The 17,033-nt window shown below is 46.3% G+C and overlaps 1 protein-coding gene across 1 annotated transcript in view; it reads left to right on the forward strand.

The window, feature by feature from the left end:
* Positions 1-14,747: 14,747 nt before the first annotated feature.
* ALKBH3 (alkB homolog 3, alpha-ketoglutarate dependent dioxygenase) overlaps positions 14,748-17,033 on the forward strand; it is a gene marked incomplete in the record, with an annotated part of 48,606 nt that continues 46,320 nt past the window's right edge. Inside the window, 3 exon segments of the mRNA XM_027775999.1 lie at positions 14,748-15,331; positions 15,732-15,810; positions 16,580-16,718. Of these exon segments, the coding sequence (XP_027631800.1) occupies positions 16,643-16,718 (76 nt within the window).

Below are 17,033 nucleotides of genomic sequence, written 5' to 3' on the forward strand. Positions count from 1 at the left end.
ATGTTTTTAATTTGTTCTTTTATTAAAACATATTAAACATCTTCATATATTCCATATAGGTCAGTTTCAATAATCCAATAATTTTGTAGATCCATTACTGCGGATTCTTACTAACGGTGCTTTATTTACCTTTTTTTTGGTTTGCGTGTGATTGACATGTGCATGTGTGACCCTATGTTCATTAGAACTATATTCCAATTACGGGACCAGCAGTTAGCGTAATGGCTATGTCGTCGACCGTGGTTCGAGTCCCAGACTCAGCGGCTTAAACTCACGCCAGGCATGTGTGTGTGAATGCGTGCCCAAGATCCCGAGAGGAGAATGGAGGAGAAGGGATTGCGGCGTGGCCATCCCCCCTGGGGGGTGATTTCTCACTTTCTGTCTCTCTATCTCTCTCTGTCTTTCTGGTGCCCCCTTAGGAAAAAAACCCCCCAAAAAAAAAAAAAAAAAAAGAACTATATTCCAATTACTTATGGCCTTTATTAAGTGAGTAGCCCTTGGGAGGATTTGTGTTTATCCGATTCAGATACAGGGCACCAGTTTCAATCTACTTTAAATTCTCAGCTTGTCCAGTTGTCCTTTTGCTGGTGATTGTTTTTGTTTTGTTGTTTTATGGGACAAAAGAACATTTATTATGCGAATGGTGTTAGTTCAGTGCTTAACCATGTAAAGTTAGGATGAGGGGCCTTGGATTCCCATGGGAGACTTTTCCCCTCCACCCTGAGTCAAGGCAAGTGAGAAAGGTGTTTCTTTTCCCATTGACTGTTTGCCTCTCTGGTTTGCTTCTTCTCCTCCTCCTTGTTTCTTCTTCTTCTCCTTCTCCTTTCTCCTTTCTTCTCCCTGCTTTCTTCTTTCTTCTTCCTCCTCCTCCTCCTTCTTCTAAGAAAAAAGTTTCACCCTGGTTCAACCTTTCTCTTAGCACGTAACCCCTTTTGGGTCCCAGCTATATATAGACAGTTGCTGCTATAACTCCCTTCATGGACTCTCTCTCTCTTTTATTTTTTAAAGAATTATTTATTATAATTTATTAATTATTTAATTTTATTTATCACTATTATTATTTTTAAAATTTCTACAGGGCACATATGCTCACCAGGGAGAGAAAGGGAGAGTGAGAAAGCAAGCCCCCAGGTCCAGGACTCAAACTGCAGTCAGCCACGTGGTAGTCCAGTGCCTTAACCACCACGCCACCTGCTGACCCCGTGGACTCTGTCTCTTACTCTATTCCAATCCATCTGCCCCCTTCAGGAATGTCCAGACAGGAGCCCCCAAGAGCAGCACATGTCCCAGCTGACTCAGCTTTCTGGACTCGTGTTCCCGCGTTGTTCCAGATCTCAGAGGAAATCTCTTTTGCCTAGGCTAATTCATTTATTTAAAAGAGTATTTTATCTTTATAGACAACCTTCAGCATCTCTAGCCTGCCTCATTTCTAGAAGTTGAAGTTCTACGTGCTTTAATACATCAGACCGGCTTCTGCTATCTAACACACTACCTAGTCCGCCACCACCGAGCCACTATTCTGTCTCTGGGAGGACAATGGTGCAGGGCCTGAAGAATCCTTGTAGACCCTCCCCTCCTAAAAGTGTTTTCTGGGGGCCGGCAGGTGGCCTGGTGGTTAAGGGGACTGAACTCCCACATGGCCAACGACGGTTCAGGTCTCAGACCAGTGGCTTGCTTTCTCACTTTCTCTCTCTCTGTTTCTCTTGCTCTGTCCCTCGCTGGTCAAATTAAAATAAATAAATAAAGTTAAATAAAATAATGCTTTAAAAGAAAAAATAAACTGTTTTCTGTTCAGCAAGCGGCATTCGGAATCTGGACAATGTAAGACCACTTCACAAAATGCCCAGCGTCTCCGAGTGTGATTCTGTGCATAGGAGTAATCGGGGCTCATTGTTTTCCATCCGCATGGTGCAGAGACATGGTGGCGGCATTTGACAAAGGGACAAACTGATGGTTGTAATGGCCACGCCCCCTACAGCGTAGGGGCAAAGCTGTAAACAGAACCTCTGGGAATATTCTAATCACCTGCTGTCTTTGGTTCTTTCAGGGCACATCAGTTTCATTTTCATGTTTCTCCACATAATGAATTCGCCTTCAGAAAGTGGATAATTTACTCTGAAGGCACAGAGGGAAGTGATCCACTGCTCATTAACTTAATAATTTGGGGTCTTCTATTATTTATTCAGTAACAAGCTTTCTGGAATATTTGCTGATATGCATCTGCACCTCTGAAAACAGTCCCGGCCTTAGGTGCACACCTAAAACAAGTGGGCCTGGCAGTAATTTCAAAGAAACATCATTTGGTGAGCTAGAAAGTAGGGGGAGGGGGCAGCACATGGCATGGTGATTAAGCCGTTGGACTCCCACATGGCCAGCCATGGTTTGAATCTCGGACCTGGTGGCTTGTTTTCTCATTTTCCCTGTCTCTCTCTGGTGAGTGCACATGCCCTATAGCAAATTTAAAAATAATAATAGTGATGAAATTAAATATTAAAAAAAAAGAAAGAAAAAGAAACTAGGGGAGGAAAGGAGAATGAACATTCAGTGCTTATCCCAACTTTGGCCATAGTAAATTTACACGTGACATCTCTGTTGCCTCTTGGGGCCTGCAAGATTGGCTCTTTTCCATTCCTCTCACACTCTTCCCTCACTCTATTTCCACAGGAACCTTCTTGGTTGCTCCCTTCTCGCTGTGGCAGGTTGGTAGCAGCAATGGCTCTGACAGCCTCCCTCCTCCAGTACTCACACCCCTGGCAATGTGACTTTAACAACTCCACTGAACTGGGGCCTGTCTGTTTCCCCTCTCCTAAACCTAGGCTGCCTTACTGTGGCCCCTAAATGAAGTGGAAGTGACTTTGTTCAATGTCCATACCTGGGCTTCAAGAATTCTTATGTTTGCACACACAGCAGCCCTCTCTCTCCACAGCCCACCTCCCTGCTCTGCCTCCACTATTGGCAATGCCCGGGCACTTAGTCAAAGATGAGAGACCACGTGGAGCCGAGACTAGTCTAGACCAGCTAGCCTTCAGCTGACCCATCAGCTAAATCTGACTCAGATTAGCAGAGCTGCCAGCCAAACCAGGACTCAGCACACGCTGGCCGGATCACCCCACAGGTTAGGTCCCCCATGAAAGAGTCTCAGCAGGTATGACAACTGTAAGGTTGACTCTTTAAATGTCCACTGTGAGGGCAGGAAGGAAGCCTTTTTTAAAGAAATGTTAACCAATATTATTTTGTTTATCATTATTTTTAATTTGACCAGAGACATACAGAGAGAGAAATGGAAAGTGAGAAAGCAAGCTGCCAGGCCCAGGACTCACACTGTGGTCGGCCATGTGGGAGTCCAGCACTTCAACCATCACGCCACCTGCCAGCCCCAACTTACTCTTTCTTGATCACTGCTTTGTCTCTAGCACCTAGCATAGTGCTAGCTGCAGTCAGGACCCCGTGTTTGTTGGTTAAATGGATAATGTATGAGTGAATCTTTACACAGGCCGGCAGCTGAGGAAAACTAAGGTTCTGAGGGTGAAAGTAACCAGCCTGCACCCCAGGGAAGCAGTGAAGGAGAGGGTCATGGTGCGACCAAACCAGACCTCAGGGAGAGTTGCTCATCCGTCTTTTTCTCTCATGTGCATGCATGTACTTTATCATAACTGAAGGGGAAGCCATACATATAAATAAAGCCATACACACAAAAAGAGTTGGTGTTGGGGTTAAGGTGGCCATATTCCACATGGCTGACAGCGTGGCTTGAGTCCCAGACCCAACAGCTTGAAAAACATGCCAAGTGCATGTGCATGCATGCCCAGAAAACCCTCAAAGGAGGGAGAGAGGAGGAGAGGGGATTTCAGCATAACCATTCCCCATGGGAGAGGAGGGTGCTTTCTCATTTTCCCTTTCTCTCCACCACCTCTCCCCTGGCAAACACAATGCCCTCTGACAAAATTAAAGAAAGAAAGAAAGAAAGAAAGAAAGAAAGAAAGAAAGAAAGAAAGAAAGAAAGAAAGAAAGAAAGAAAGAAAGAAAGAAAGAAAGAGAGGCAATGTGACTTTAACAACTCCACTGAACTGGGGCCTGTCTGTTTCCCCTCTCCTAAACCTAGGCTGCCTTACTGTGGCCCCTAAATGAAGTGGAAGTGACTTTGTTCAATGTCCATACCTGGGCTTCAAGAATTCTTATGTTTGCACACACAGCAGCCCTCTCTCTCCACAGCCCACCTCCCTGCTCTGCCTCCACTATTGGCAATGCCCGGGCACTTAGTCAAAGATGAGAGACCACGTGGAGCCGAGACTAGTCTAGACCAGCTAGCCTTCAGCTGACCCATCAGCTAAATCTGACTCAGATTAGCAGAGCTGCCAGCCAAACCAGGACTCAGCACACGCTGGCCGGATCACCCCACAGGTTAGGTCCCCCATGAAAGAGTCTCAGCAGGTATGACAACTGTAAGGTTGACTCTTTAAATGTCCACTGTGAGGGCAGGAAGGAAGCCTTTTTTAAAGAAATGTTAACCAATATTATTTTGTTTATCATTATTTTTAATTTGACCAGAGACATACAGAGAGAGAAATGGAAAGTGAGAAAGCAAGCTGCCAGGCCCAGGACTCACACTGTGGTCGGCCATGTGGGAGTCCAGCACTTCAACCATCACGCCACCTGCCAGCCCCAACTTACTCTTTCTTGATCACTGCTTTGTCTCTAGCACCTAGCATAGTGCTAGCTGCAGTCAGGACCCCGTGTTTGTTGGTTAAATGGATAATGTATGAGTGAATCTTTACACAGGCCGGCAGCTGAGGAAAACTAAGGTTCTGAGGGTGAAAGTAACCAGCCTGCACCCCAGGGAAGCAGTGAAGGAGAGGGTCATGGTGCGACCAAACCAGACCTCAGGGAGAGTTGCTCATCCGTCTTTTTCTCTCATGTGCATGCATGTACTTTATCATAACTGAAGGGGAAGCCATACATATAAATAAAGCCATACACACAAAAAGAGTTGGTGTTGGGGTTAAGGTGGCCATATTCCACATGGCTGACAGCGTGGCTTGAGTCCCAGACCCAACGGCTTGAAAAACATGCCAAGTGCATGTGCATGCATGCCCAGAAAACCCTCAAAGGAGGGAGAGAGGAGGAGAGGGGATTTCAGCATAACCATTCCCCATGGGAGAGGAGGGTGCTTTCTCATTTTCCCTTTCTCTCCACCACCTCTCCCCTGGCAAACACAATGCCCTCTGACAAAATTAAAAAAAGAAAGAAAGAAAGAAAGAAAGAAAGAAAGAAAGAAAGAAAGACGAAAGGAGAAAGAAAAGAAAGGAAGGAAGGAAGAAAGGAAGAAAGAAGGAAGAAAGAGGAAAGAAGAAAGAAAGAAGTTGTATCTTCCAGCAGCATACATATCCAATAATGGGCACGGGAGAGAAGAAAGTGGTCAGCATACATCAACGAGCACATACAGATAACGAACGAGGAGAAGGTACATGAAGCTCCCGTGTCTTCTGTTAATTGGTTATGAAACCGCCATGGACATGCATTGCTTCTTCTTCCCCTACCCCTTCTGTATTGCCATTGCAATTAGTCAGAACGTCAGCTGATTAATTGATTTCCAGTGCAGTGACCCAAATCTTCATTCCTGGAAAAGCCATGTTATTAACCGTTCTGCTCTGTTGTCGCTGCAGCAGTGTGCTTGCAATGTTTACTACTGAGCATGAAGTAGTAAGAGACACCCCAGAAAATCTTCTTGGTTCCAGATATAGTTCTTGCCCCTATTATGTGGATCAATCACTCCAGTCAATACAGTGGTACTTTCTTCTGCCTCTTAGTTCAGGGAGATAAGGAGCCCCAAACGGCCAGGTGGCAGTCTTACATTCCAGTTTAATGGAACCCTGGTAGAAGCATTCCCACCCTGAAGATCCAGATTTCCAAACCAGAAATTCTCCAAGGTGCTGGGACAGGAAGTGGGCTAGTAAGTGTATTGATGGCAGGAGTCACTCTTTTCTACCCTTGATTCTCAGAGTCATGTATATTCTGGCTGAGGAGCAGAGATACAAGAGGATCTCTAATTCAAAACCTGCACTGCACCCATAGGAACTCCACCTCTTCAGGGTATTGTCTCCCGATGGGGATCTTAACTAAGTCCTCAGGAAGTCCGTCTTTCAGTTAGCCTGTTTCCCGTGGTGGGGAGTTAATTCCATTGGCACCATTGTTGTACTTCATTTGCTGTGAAATCAATTCCTTTTGATCAGAAAGAATGCTTTGGAGAAATGTCACAATGGTGAATAAGACATTCGTTGAGTCTATAAATGGTGGACCCAAAGCAGAATAGGCAGAGAAGACAGATAAATCCCTGTCCAGAATATGTGTATATTCCAGTTAGGATGAACCTAGTCTATTCTGTCCATGATGAGAAAGGCCCAGTGGAATCAATCTGCCATCAATTGACTGGGTGGTCACCCAAGGAACGGTTACATATGGAGGGCTCAGTATTGGTCTCTGTTATTTGAAGACTAGGTATACAGCAGTAGCATTAGCCAGGGCAGCTCTGGTAAGGAGAAATCCATGTCATTGAGCCCATGCATATCCTCCACTCCTCCCCCCAGTGCTACTTAGTTCATGGGCTTATTGAACAAGGTCTGAAAGGGCTGGCAGTCATGGACAAAGCGTATGATCTCATCCACCTGATTATTAAAACTCTCTGCAGGAGAGGCCTTTGGTGGGCATTCCCATAGGACATACATATCTTCACAGTCTGTGTCCACCCACATCATTCTTCCCCAGACTCCCTTGTCACAAGTCTTCTAATTACAGTTCCTTTCAAATGTCTGACTGTCCAGCCAGATGGATCAGTACAGATCTGTCCCGGTCATTTCACACTACAGACAAAGTGGACAACCAAATGCAATGCTTGAGGTTCTAGCCACTGGGAAGGCTTTTCTTCATCACTGTCCTCCAGGGTCACACCAGACTGGTACCTTAATGCCACGGTTGCTCACTGTGGGGTGGTACTAGCACATCATGCAGATTCATCTAAGAACAGTACTCAGTCTGTTGGTTATAGGAACCACTCGAGGCTATCAGCGTAGATGGAGAGAGGAGACACTGTAACACAAGTTGGTGTTGAAAAAGTCCGAGCCAACTGCTCCTCAGGGTACTCATACTCCTGGACCTGGCTGAGCTCAGTCTCTAATACACTAATCCCTCTTGATATTTGGTTGTCGGGAAAGTCATGGTGCATTTTTTCTATACATCATGATTTTTCTGACACCCTAATACTAGCTTGCTGCTGCACATGGTCAGCTTTATGGTGAGGTGGGTCACCCAGTTCATGAGAAGCCCAGAACGCATGGTCACCTAATGTATCCTTGTTAGGTATTCAGTCTTTAACAAGGCCTAGTAGCAAGTCAGGTATTATTTGTCAAAAGAATAGTTATCTGTAGAAGAGGTCATAGATTTTTTTTCAAAACCCTAGTCTTGGGGCTAGCAGATGGCATAATGGCATAATGGTTATGTTGCTGGACTCACACATAGTCAACTGTGGCTTGGGTCCTGGATCTGGCCACCTAAAACTCACATCAGGCACATATACATGCATGTGTGCCCAAAATTCAGAGAGGAGAATGGAGGAGAAGGGATTGCAGTGTGGCCATTCTCCCTGGGGGTTGATTTCTTGCTTTCTGTCTCTGTCTCTCTGGTGAGCACACATGCCCTATAGCAAAAATCTCTCTCTAAAAAACAATACCCTAGAGATCTGAATTGTGATCCTCCTATTAGTGCTTGGTGAAGGCTTAATGCAGCATCTCAATTGGGAACAGATACATTCTGAGCATCGCTGGATCTTCTGGAGCAACCGATCCTGCAACCCGAGCTCACTTCAAGGCCTTCCAGAGGAGTCTTGATCTCGTCCACAATCAGTATCCAGAGCCTTGGGGTCAGCAGGTGGCATAGTGGTTAAAGTGCTGGATTCCCACGTGACTGACCATGATTTAAGTCTTGGACCTAGTGGCTTAAAAATCATGCCAGGCGGGACCAGCAGTTAGCGTAATGGCTATGTTACTGGACTCCCATGTAGTCGACTGTGGTTCGAGTCTCAGACCAGGCGGCTTAAACTCATGCCGGGCACATGTGCATGTGTGCCCAAGAGCCTGAGAGGAGAATGGAGGAGAAGGGATTGCGGCATGACCATCCCCCGTGGGGGGTGATTTCTCGCTTTCTGTCTTTCTGTCTCTCTCTGAAGAGCATACACGCCCTATAGCAAAAACCTCTCAAAAAAAAAAAAAAAAAAGTCATGCCAGGCGTGTGTGCGTGTGTACCTAAAATCCCAAGAGGAGAATGGAGGAGAAGGAATTGCAGCATGGCTAATCCCCCGGGAGGTGATTTCTCACTTTCTCTCTGGCAAATGCAATGTGACCTATGGCAAAACCTAAAAAAGAGCCTTACGAGTGACTATACGGTTATCCCCTCAAGTATGGTGTGCATTGCTCCCAGAGTCCGTAAAGGTCTCGTGAGTGTGGTGCATCTTTATTTGTGTGGCAGGTGGTGAGAAGTGCAGCAATGTGCCTTTCACCTTGGAGGGAATAGCTCATGAGCTCCAGATACTGAACCCCTCAAAACTTTACTGGTGCAGCCCCTGAATTTCCGTAGGGTTTATCTCTCCCCTTCAAATTCACACGTTTTACCAAAGCATCTAGTGTATTGGGTTGTTGGAAAAGTCATGACGCACTCCTGCATAGAAAAACATATTAAAAAAAAATGTCAAGACTTTTCTGAAAACCCAATACTTTCTACCTTTCGCTCATCAAATCCAATCAGCATAATGTCCTCCTTGTGGTTGCTCAAGTAATGCCTTGTGGAATGTAAGATGACCCGTGGACTACAGAAGGGTAGACAGCAGAATTCGGTTATCCCAGAGATCAGACGATGAGAATGTAGTGCTGGCCTTGCCAAGTAAAGGCAGACTGTTTCCTGTAAATTCACGTGGGGGAAAGGGCGTTCACCATGTCCATAGCTGCATACCAAACGCAAAGGGTCATGCTAATTGGCTCAGTGAAGACAGTAAAGATCTGGGACAGCAGCAGCACCGGAGTCACTTAGTTTACAGCAGCTCATATTCATTCTCCAAGACCCAGACAACTTCTGCACAGGTCAACGGCGAGAGAAATAGGAATGTCATAGATATCATCTTCTGATTTATTTATTTATTTATTTATTTATGAGAGGTTTTTGCTATAGGGCGCATGTGCTTGCCAGACAGACAGAGACAGACAGAGAGACAGAAAGCAAGAAATCACCCCCCCCGGGGGGGGATAGCCACGCCATAATCCCTTCTCCTCCATTCTCCTCTTGGGATCTTGGGCATGCACGCACACATACCTGGCATGAGTTTAAGCCATCAGGTCTAGGACTCGAACCATAGTCGACTACATGGGAGTCCAGTGACGTAGCCATTACACTATCCGCTGGTCTCATCTTCTGATATATATTTTTTAACTTGCTATAGTGCCTGTGTGCTCACCAGAGAGAAACACAGAGAGAGAGAATGGGGGTGGGTGAGAATGTACTCTCCCACCACGGGATGCAGTGCCAGGCCAAAATCCCTTCTCCATTCCCTTGGGATTTGGGACACACACACACACACACACACACACACACACACACACACGTGCACCTGGCATAACCTTCAAGCCACCAGGTTCAGGACTCAAACCTGCAGTTGGCCATATGGGATCCAGCTGCCTTAATCACCGTGCTATTGCCTGGCCCCATCATTTGACCTTTCAGTCTTTGTGTCATCAATAGCTGCAATCTTCCTGAGGATGTAGCATTAGTAGGAAAAGCTCCAGGAGTCTGCACTTACCCTTTCCTTCCATAGGCCCTAGGTCTAATGGATCAGAGAGTTCATGTGGGGATTCTGTCCGTTGTCAAATATGTCTATTCCAATGATCATTCAGGAACTGGATCAGTGGACCGAGGGGTCTGCTGTGCATCATACTTGAGCTAAGATTCTATGTGTAATTAAACACCACAGGTCCTCATTTTCACTGGTGGGCTGTCATGGTGTTTTAGGGTCCTAGAAACTGGGTGTCACTTCAGAGTCAGTGTCCAGTAACCTCCAATAGTTCTAGGCAGTTCCTTTTTCTCCAATGTGCAATTTTTCTAGGAAATGGCTGCACTTACATTAAAAGTTGGAGGACATTTTTCTCTATGACGGGACTTCAAAAAGGTCATTACAGAATGGAATTAAAGTATGAGTTTATTTTGGTGCAAAAGAGTTTTGAAATCCATGCATAGTGTCTGCATAATACGAATTTTCTCTGAAGTTTCTGAAGACCTCTTGTATACACTTGTGCCAATAATGCAAGGTCTTTCCTCAGGGAGATCTGGCCTCCCCTTCAATAAAGAAGTCTGGGCTATGATATAACTTACGCCTGGAAATGAGGTCAGAGACCATGTCTATCCATGCTGGCACTCAGGTCGTGTTTGGCTACTAGGCCTACAGTTTTCTTCTTCTGTTAGATCACTCTCTAGTAGGCTGACAGTCTATTTCATTCCTAGGAACACCATGGCCACGGGATTCGGATTGCTGGTTTGTGTCTGCTGCTCTGGAAGGCTGATGTGCCCACGTTTGACAAGTAAGTGCTACCCTTGGCCTCATTATCTTTACTAAAATCGGGGAGCCCAGTTCAATGGTGGCATTCTTCATGGTCATTCCTGGCCTTCAAGAAAGAGCTTTTCAGGACCAGAAGTTGGTGTAACGGCTGTGTTGCTGAACTCCCATGTAGTTGACTGTGGTTCGAGTTCTGGACCTGGTGGCTTAAACTCATGCTGGGCGCATGTGCATGCATGCCCAAGATCCCGAGAGGAGAATGGAGGAGAAGGGACTGCAGCGTGGCCATCTCCCCGGGGGTGATTTCTCGCTTTCTGTCTCTGTCTTTTTGGTGAGTTCACGTGCCCGATAGCAAAAACTTCTCAAAAGCTTTTCACTGGTTTTTCTCAAATCTAGAGTCTAGGGTCTAGTGGCAAGGGAGCAGAAGAACGAAGAGCCAATGAGTTGCGGTGGGTCTTGGGGAAACTGGGTCTTCTTTGTCAAGCCATCTGCCCCAGGTGAGAATTTCAGTTTTTTTTTTTTTTTTTAATAATAGAGGTTTTGGTATAGGGCGCGTGCGCTCATCAGAAAGATAGAGTGAGACAGAGAGACAGAAAGCAAGAAACCACCCCCTGGGGGGGGGACGGTGGCCACGCGCCACCCTTCTCCTCCATTCTCCTCTCGGGATCTTGGGCATGCCTGCACACGCACCTGGCATGAGTTTAAGCCACCGGGTCCAGGACTTGAACCGCGGTTGACTACGTGGGAGTCCAGCGACATAGCCATTATGCTAACTGCTGGTCCCGCAGAATTTCACAGGGTTTTCAAGCAAAGAATGACATGTCTCCACAGACAAGACAAGCTACTTTAACTGGCAAAGAAAGTTCAGAGTGGCTTGTGTTTTCAGGATTGTCAGTTAATCCAAGCAGGGTCTGTATTTCAAGTTTTGAAATTCCATTCCTTCCCAGTATGACAGATGCCCTATCTTCTACTGGAGAAACATAGCAATGCTGTAAATTCAGCTAAAATTCTAATGCAGTCCACAGGGATTGTCAAACACTGGTTGTCACTGTGTACTAAAGAGCCAGTGGGGGGGCCAGCAGGTGGCGTGGTGGTTAAGGGTGCTAGACTCTCACGTGGCCAACCATGGTTCGAGTCCCGAATCTGGCGGCTTGCTTTCTCACTCTGCCCCCTACCACTCAGTCCCTCTCTGGTCAAATTAAAATAAAAATAAAGTTAAATAAAAAATAATTTTTTTTTCTTTCTTTTTCTTTTTATTTTTTGGAGAGGTTTTTGCTATAGGGCACGTGTGCTCACCAGAAAGACAGAGAGAGACAGAGAGACAGAAAGCGAGAAATCACCCCCTGAGGGGGATGGCCATGCCGCAATCCCTTCTCTTCCATTCTCCTCTCAGGATCTTGGGCATGCACGCACACGCACCCAGCATGAGTTTAAGCCACAGGGTCTGGGACTCGAACTGCGGTCAACTATATGGGAGTCCAGCGACATAGCCATTATGCTAATTGCTGGCTCCGATAAAAAATAATTCTTAAAGGAAAAAAAAAATAGAGCCAGTGGAGAGATGCCAACTAGAACCTGGAAGAGCCCCTTCCAGGTCAGCTGGTGACATGGTGGTTAACGTGGCTGGATTCCAGGTGGTTGACTACAGGGTTCAAGTCCTGGACTGGGCAGCTTGAGGAACGTGCCTGGTGTGTGTGCATAGGTGTAAAAAAATCCCAGAGAGGAGAATGGAGAAGGGATTGTGGTATGGCCACTTCTTCTTGCGGGAGGTGATTTCTCACTTTCTCTCACTGTCTTGCTCTGCCACACACAGGCACCTTATAGCAAAAACTAAAGGAAAAGAAAAAAAGGAAAAAAAAAAAACCCTCTTCTCTAACGTTCTTCCAGCACCCTCTACTGATAAAGCTTAACATAAGGCCAAATGGCAAGGTCCCACCATTGCAAGCCAGTGAGTGACAGGTAAGGTGGAGCTGAGAATCAATGTGTTGACAACTGGCAACAATGTACCACATCTTCTTTCCCTTTCCCATAGTCTCTACCACCACCCCTGATAAAAATACAAAGATGACAAATAGCCACGAGGAAACCAAGACCCAAATGAGAACATCTTTCAAATACTGTCTACTCCACTGTCTAGAGTGACCAACCATTTCAGTTTGCCCAGGATTGTCCTGGATTTAGCGTTTAAACGTCTGTGACCTAGGGGACCAGCAGTTGGCATAATGGCTATGTTGCTGGACTCCCATGTAGTTGACTGTGGTTTGAGTCCCGGACCCGGTGGCTTAAACTCATGCCGGGCATGTGTGTGTTTATGTGTCCAAGATCCGGAGAGAAGAATGGAGGAGAAGGGACTGCAGTGTGGCCATCCTTCCTGGGAGGTGATTTCTCACTTTCTGTCTCAAGCGCATGCGCCCTATAGCAAAAATCTCTTAAAAAATAAAAAAAAGAAAAGTCTGTGACCTAGGAAACCCCATAGTCCTGGGTGAACCAGAATGCTTTGTGTCCCAGAAGTTCTCAAACTGTGTCTCAGAATCATCTTGTATATTTGTTTAAAAATGCAGATGGTTCTGTTAACAAAAGCAGTGTGAGGTCACCTGATGGCATGGCAGTTAAGGAGGCTGGACCCTACATGGACAATGGGACAAGTCCCCAAACCAGCAGCTTGAAAAACATGATGGGGATGTGTACATCAACGCCTAAAATCCTAAAAGGAGGAAAGAATAGAGGAGAAGAGATTACAGCCTGACCATCCCCCATGGGTGGGTGCTTTATTCCTTTTCCTTTCTCTTTCTCTGTTTCACTCTGGCAGGAACATGTCTTTGGGCAAATTGAAAAAAAAAATGCAGTGATTTCAGATGAAAGAGAGCCATGGACTGATTTTTGAGAAACGTTCTGCTTGGCCGCTGTAGAGGTGTTAATCACCACCTTTAAGGACTCTTCAATCCAGACTTATTTGTTCTTTTTGAAAACTATAATTGAAAAGAAAGAAATGACATCCTTTAGAAGATACACCCAAGGTTCCCTAAGCCAGAAGTAGGCACTGACAAATTACTAGATGATGGGAGGAAAAAAAAGAGAGAAGTTAAAGTCTGGTCTTACCACTCTCTCTCCTTTCTCTTCTAGGCTAAGTCATTTCTCCTTCAATGTCTCAAAGCATGACAAAGAAGAGTGGATGCTGTGGAAATTGAATTTGATAGTAGTAATAATATAGCTACATTGATGGGATACATTGAATTTCCTGCAGTAAGCACCATAATCCCAGGCTTATTTTAAAGATTTCCACAGTGAGTGTGCTTTGATAGACCTTACACAATAATGGCACAGAATAGTTAATTCAGTGCTAGTTTTGCCGTTTTTATATTGTGAGGTACAAGGTTTAACGTGGTCACTTTAAATAAGTTTCTCAAGAGCTGCTACGGGGTGAAGAGTAGATACTCTTAATGCTACATTTAGTGAGTTTCTATTGTGTTCCAGGCATTGTGTTACATTTCAATACATTATCTCACTTATTACCCCTCGCCATTAAGGAGCTATGTGCATTTACAAACAGCCGAGTATTTGCCCTAGGTGACACACCTAGGAAATAGTGGCATACGGACTAATATTGAAGCCTTTTCACTCAAGCAAAATTGGTTCAGCACCGGAGAGTCAAGGCAAATGGAAAAGCAGATGCCCTTTTCTAAGGGCTTTGACCAAAGTAAGCACGGCTGCGAAGGGACACAAAGAAGGCGCATCTTCAGCTCTCGGATAAGATGCAAACCCTGCTCAGCACACCACGACCTGGTCCACCAAGCCCCTCGCTCGTTCCCAAGCTCCTCTGGGATCCAGTCGTTCTTCTCCACGGACCGAGGATGCCGTCACTCGGACTTCTGCAGTCCCAGGGGCGGGATCTCGGCCTAGGAGGCAAGTCTTCTTCCCCGCCTCCTGCCTGCCGGCCCCTCACATGGCTCCACTGCACCCTCAATCCGTGTCCTAACCTCCCAGCGCCGTCCACGCACCGACACCTGCCAAGTCAGCCCTCCCGGCGCCGGGGATGAGGGGCTGCCCGGACGCCAGGTGGTGCACCGGAAGCGGCGGCGGCAGCGGCGCGTGACGTCAGGAGGAAGTGCCTGTCTCGGCGGCCTGTGGTTGGACGTTGCTGGAGTCGGTGCTTCAGTCTTAAGGGTCCCCGGGCCACTGGCGGCAGGGCGGGTCCGAGGCGGCGGGGGTCGCTACCGGGCAGAGGGACTGAGCGCCTGGCTCCGCCAGAAGGTGCGTTCTCCCGACTTGCCGCCGAGGGCCACCACCGAGGTCCCTTCCCGGGCGACCTCCAGGGCCTCATCCTGGAGGAGAAGGGTCTGAGTGGGGGAAAAGAGCTGACCCTTGTCCGGGACGAGGCTTCGTCCTCTGAGAGGCTCCCTTGTTCCATACCTAAGCCGTGTGGCAGGTGTCCTGAGTCCCCTGTTCGCTGAGGAAGAAGCTGGACTCGGAAAGGTGAAAGCATTTGCTGCACGTCCGACAGCTGGGAAGCGACGGGTCTGGATTCAAAGCGAATTCTGGCTAGTGCCAGAGTCTTTGTTCTCCGTACTGCAGCTCGGTCCTCAAGCTTCACTGATAAAAGTCCCCGGGGTGGCCGATGGCGTGGACGAACAGATTCTGGGACTCCACAAATTGAGGAGGTCTGGGGAAGGGCTCTGGAATCTGTATTTTCAACAATCGCCCCCTGACAAATAACGCATAGCTCCCCGCGATCGCAGCCAGAAGGTGAGCAAGTCACGGCCCCCCTGGGAACTAAAGCGAATTGTGGTAAGCTTAGAAGACCTCAGTCGAGAGAGTATTCCAAACGGGGACTCCTTGCACACATCGATGGCACTGGAGAATGGTATCTGATTCTGTTTTAATTCTGGGCGGTTAGCAGCCTTTGTCGTCTTTCTACCCATTAAATGAAATTTATATGCTTATCACCTGGGGGAATTTGTTAAACTTTGATTCTTGGGTCAACTGTATTGAATCAGAAAGTCTGGGGATGTAGGCTAAACAGGCTGTAAAATGAGCTTGTCACCCTTGGAGAACTTGATATGTGATGCTTGCTTAGACCCAGAGAGAAATGGATCCTAGGTTTCGACCTTGAGACCTCAATCTTCCTTGTTTTTGTTTTTTGTAGCTGGGCTTGCTACGATTCTCATTGTGAGCTAAATTCTTCTTGGTACACATGTCAGATAAGTGCTACCAGCCATTACCAGGTAAACTTTCAGTTAGCTGAAGACTGGAACTTAATAAAATTCAAATGTTAATCTACCTACCTATTGATGTCTGAGTGACCTTGGGTGAGTCGTCAGACGTTCTTGTCCCTCATATTACCCCTCCTGCACTGCCTGTTATAAAGACAGTACCTATATCCATCCTAAATCAGACCTTATGGAGGTGGGCCAGGAGTGTTTCTAGCAAACTCCCAGCGAAGTGTGTTGCAGCTAGCGGTGATGGAAATGTGTTTAGAAACAGAGTCGAAACCTAATTTTCATTGTCCGTATAGGTGAAAATGGGAGTGCAAGAATTTTCATATCTTTTTCTCTTATGGACAAAAAAAGGGTCATGTGGTTTATGACATGTCCTGGTATTAGAGTTTCTTAACATGCACTTGTGGAAGAAGGGTGCAAGGGTAGTTTCAAAAGGTCATGGGAGGTGGAATTAAAGTATCAGTTTATATTGGTGCCCAAACGTGAAGTCTATGCACTGTTTTGTCATAACATGCACTTTCTATGAACTTTGGAAGACCTTTCATATTATGGTAAGATCACAAAAGAGAAACATTGCAGCCCCAAGTAACTTAGTGGACTGCTTGACTTTCTGTCTGATGTTGGAATAACAGAAATTGATTTGCTATAGAGGCTCTGATTGCTAACGAGTCAGCTCTTTTGCCTGAAAGGATATTTACCCCTTAGTCCCTTTAATAGCCCAAGCTCTCACAATCCTAACTAAAAGCACTTTTTCTTTTTTTTTTTTTAATACAAGATGCCGTGGTGAACAGGAACAAAATCTTCTGAAAGCTCAGAGCAGAAGTCTTTTTTAGTCAACATGGAGAACAAACGACGTCAAGCCCGAGTACAAGGAGCCTGGGCAGCCCCTAAGAGCCAGGCCATTGCTCAGCCAGGCAAGAACCTGCCGGGGTCGTGCATGCATGTGCTTTTAATTCTATCCTTTTGGCTTATAATGGAATCCCATTTCAATCGACTTTATGGAACTGCTTAAACATGGCTGTTATTTTGTCTGATTTTTGCTGGTGGTAAATAATTAGTGGGTCTGTAGTGTTCCTCATATACCCTCAAAGTGAGGCAGCCAGATCCCACGTGACTAACCCCACGATTCAGCCCATTGACTTGAGAAACATGCCGAGTGTGTGTGCATGTGTGTCCCAAATCCAGACAGAATGGAGAAATGGAGAAGGCATTTCTGCATGGCTCTTTCC

Source organism: Tupaia chinensis, unplaced genomic scaffold, assembly GCF_000334495.1.
Source record: "Tupaia chinensis unplaced genomic scaffold, TupChi_1.0 Scaffold000625_1, whole genome shotgun sequence".
Taxonomy (NCBI): Eukaryota; Metazoa; Chordata; class Mammalia; order Scandentia; family Tupaiidae; genus Tupaia; species Tupaia belangeri.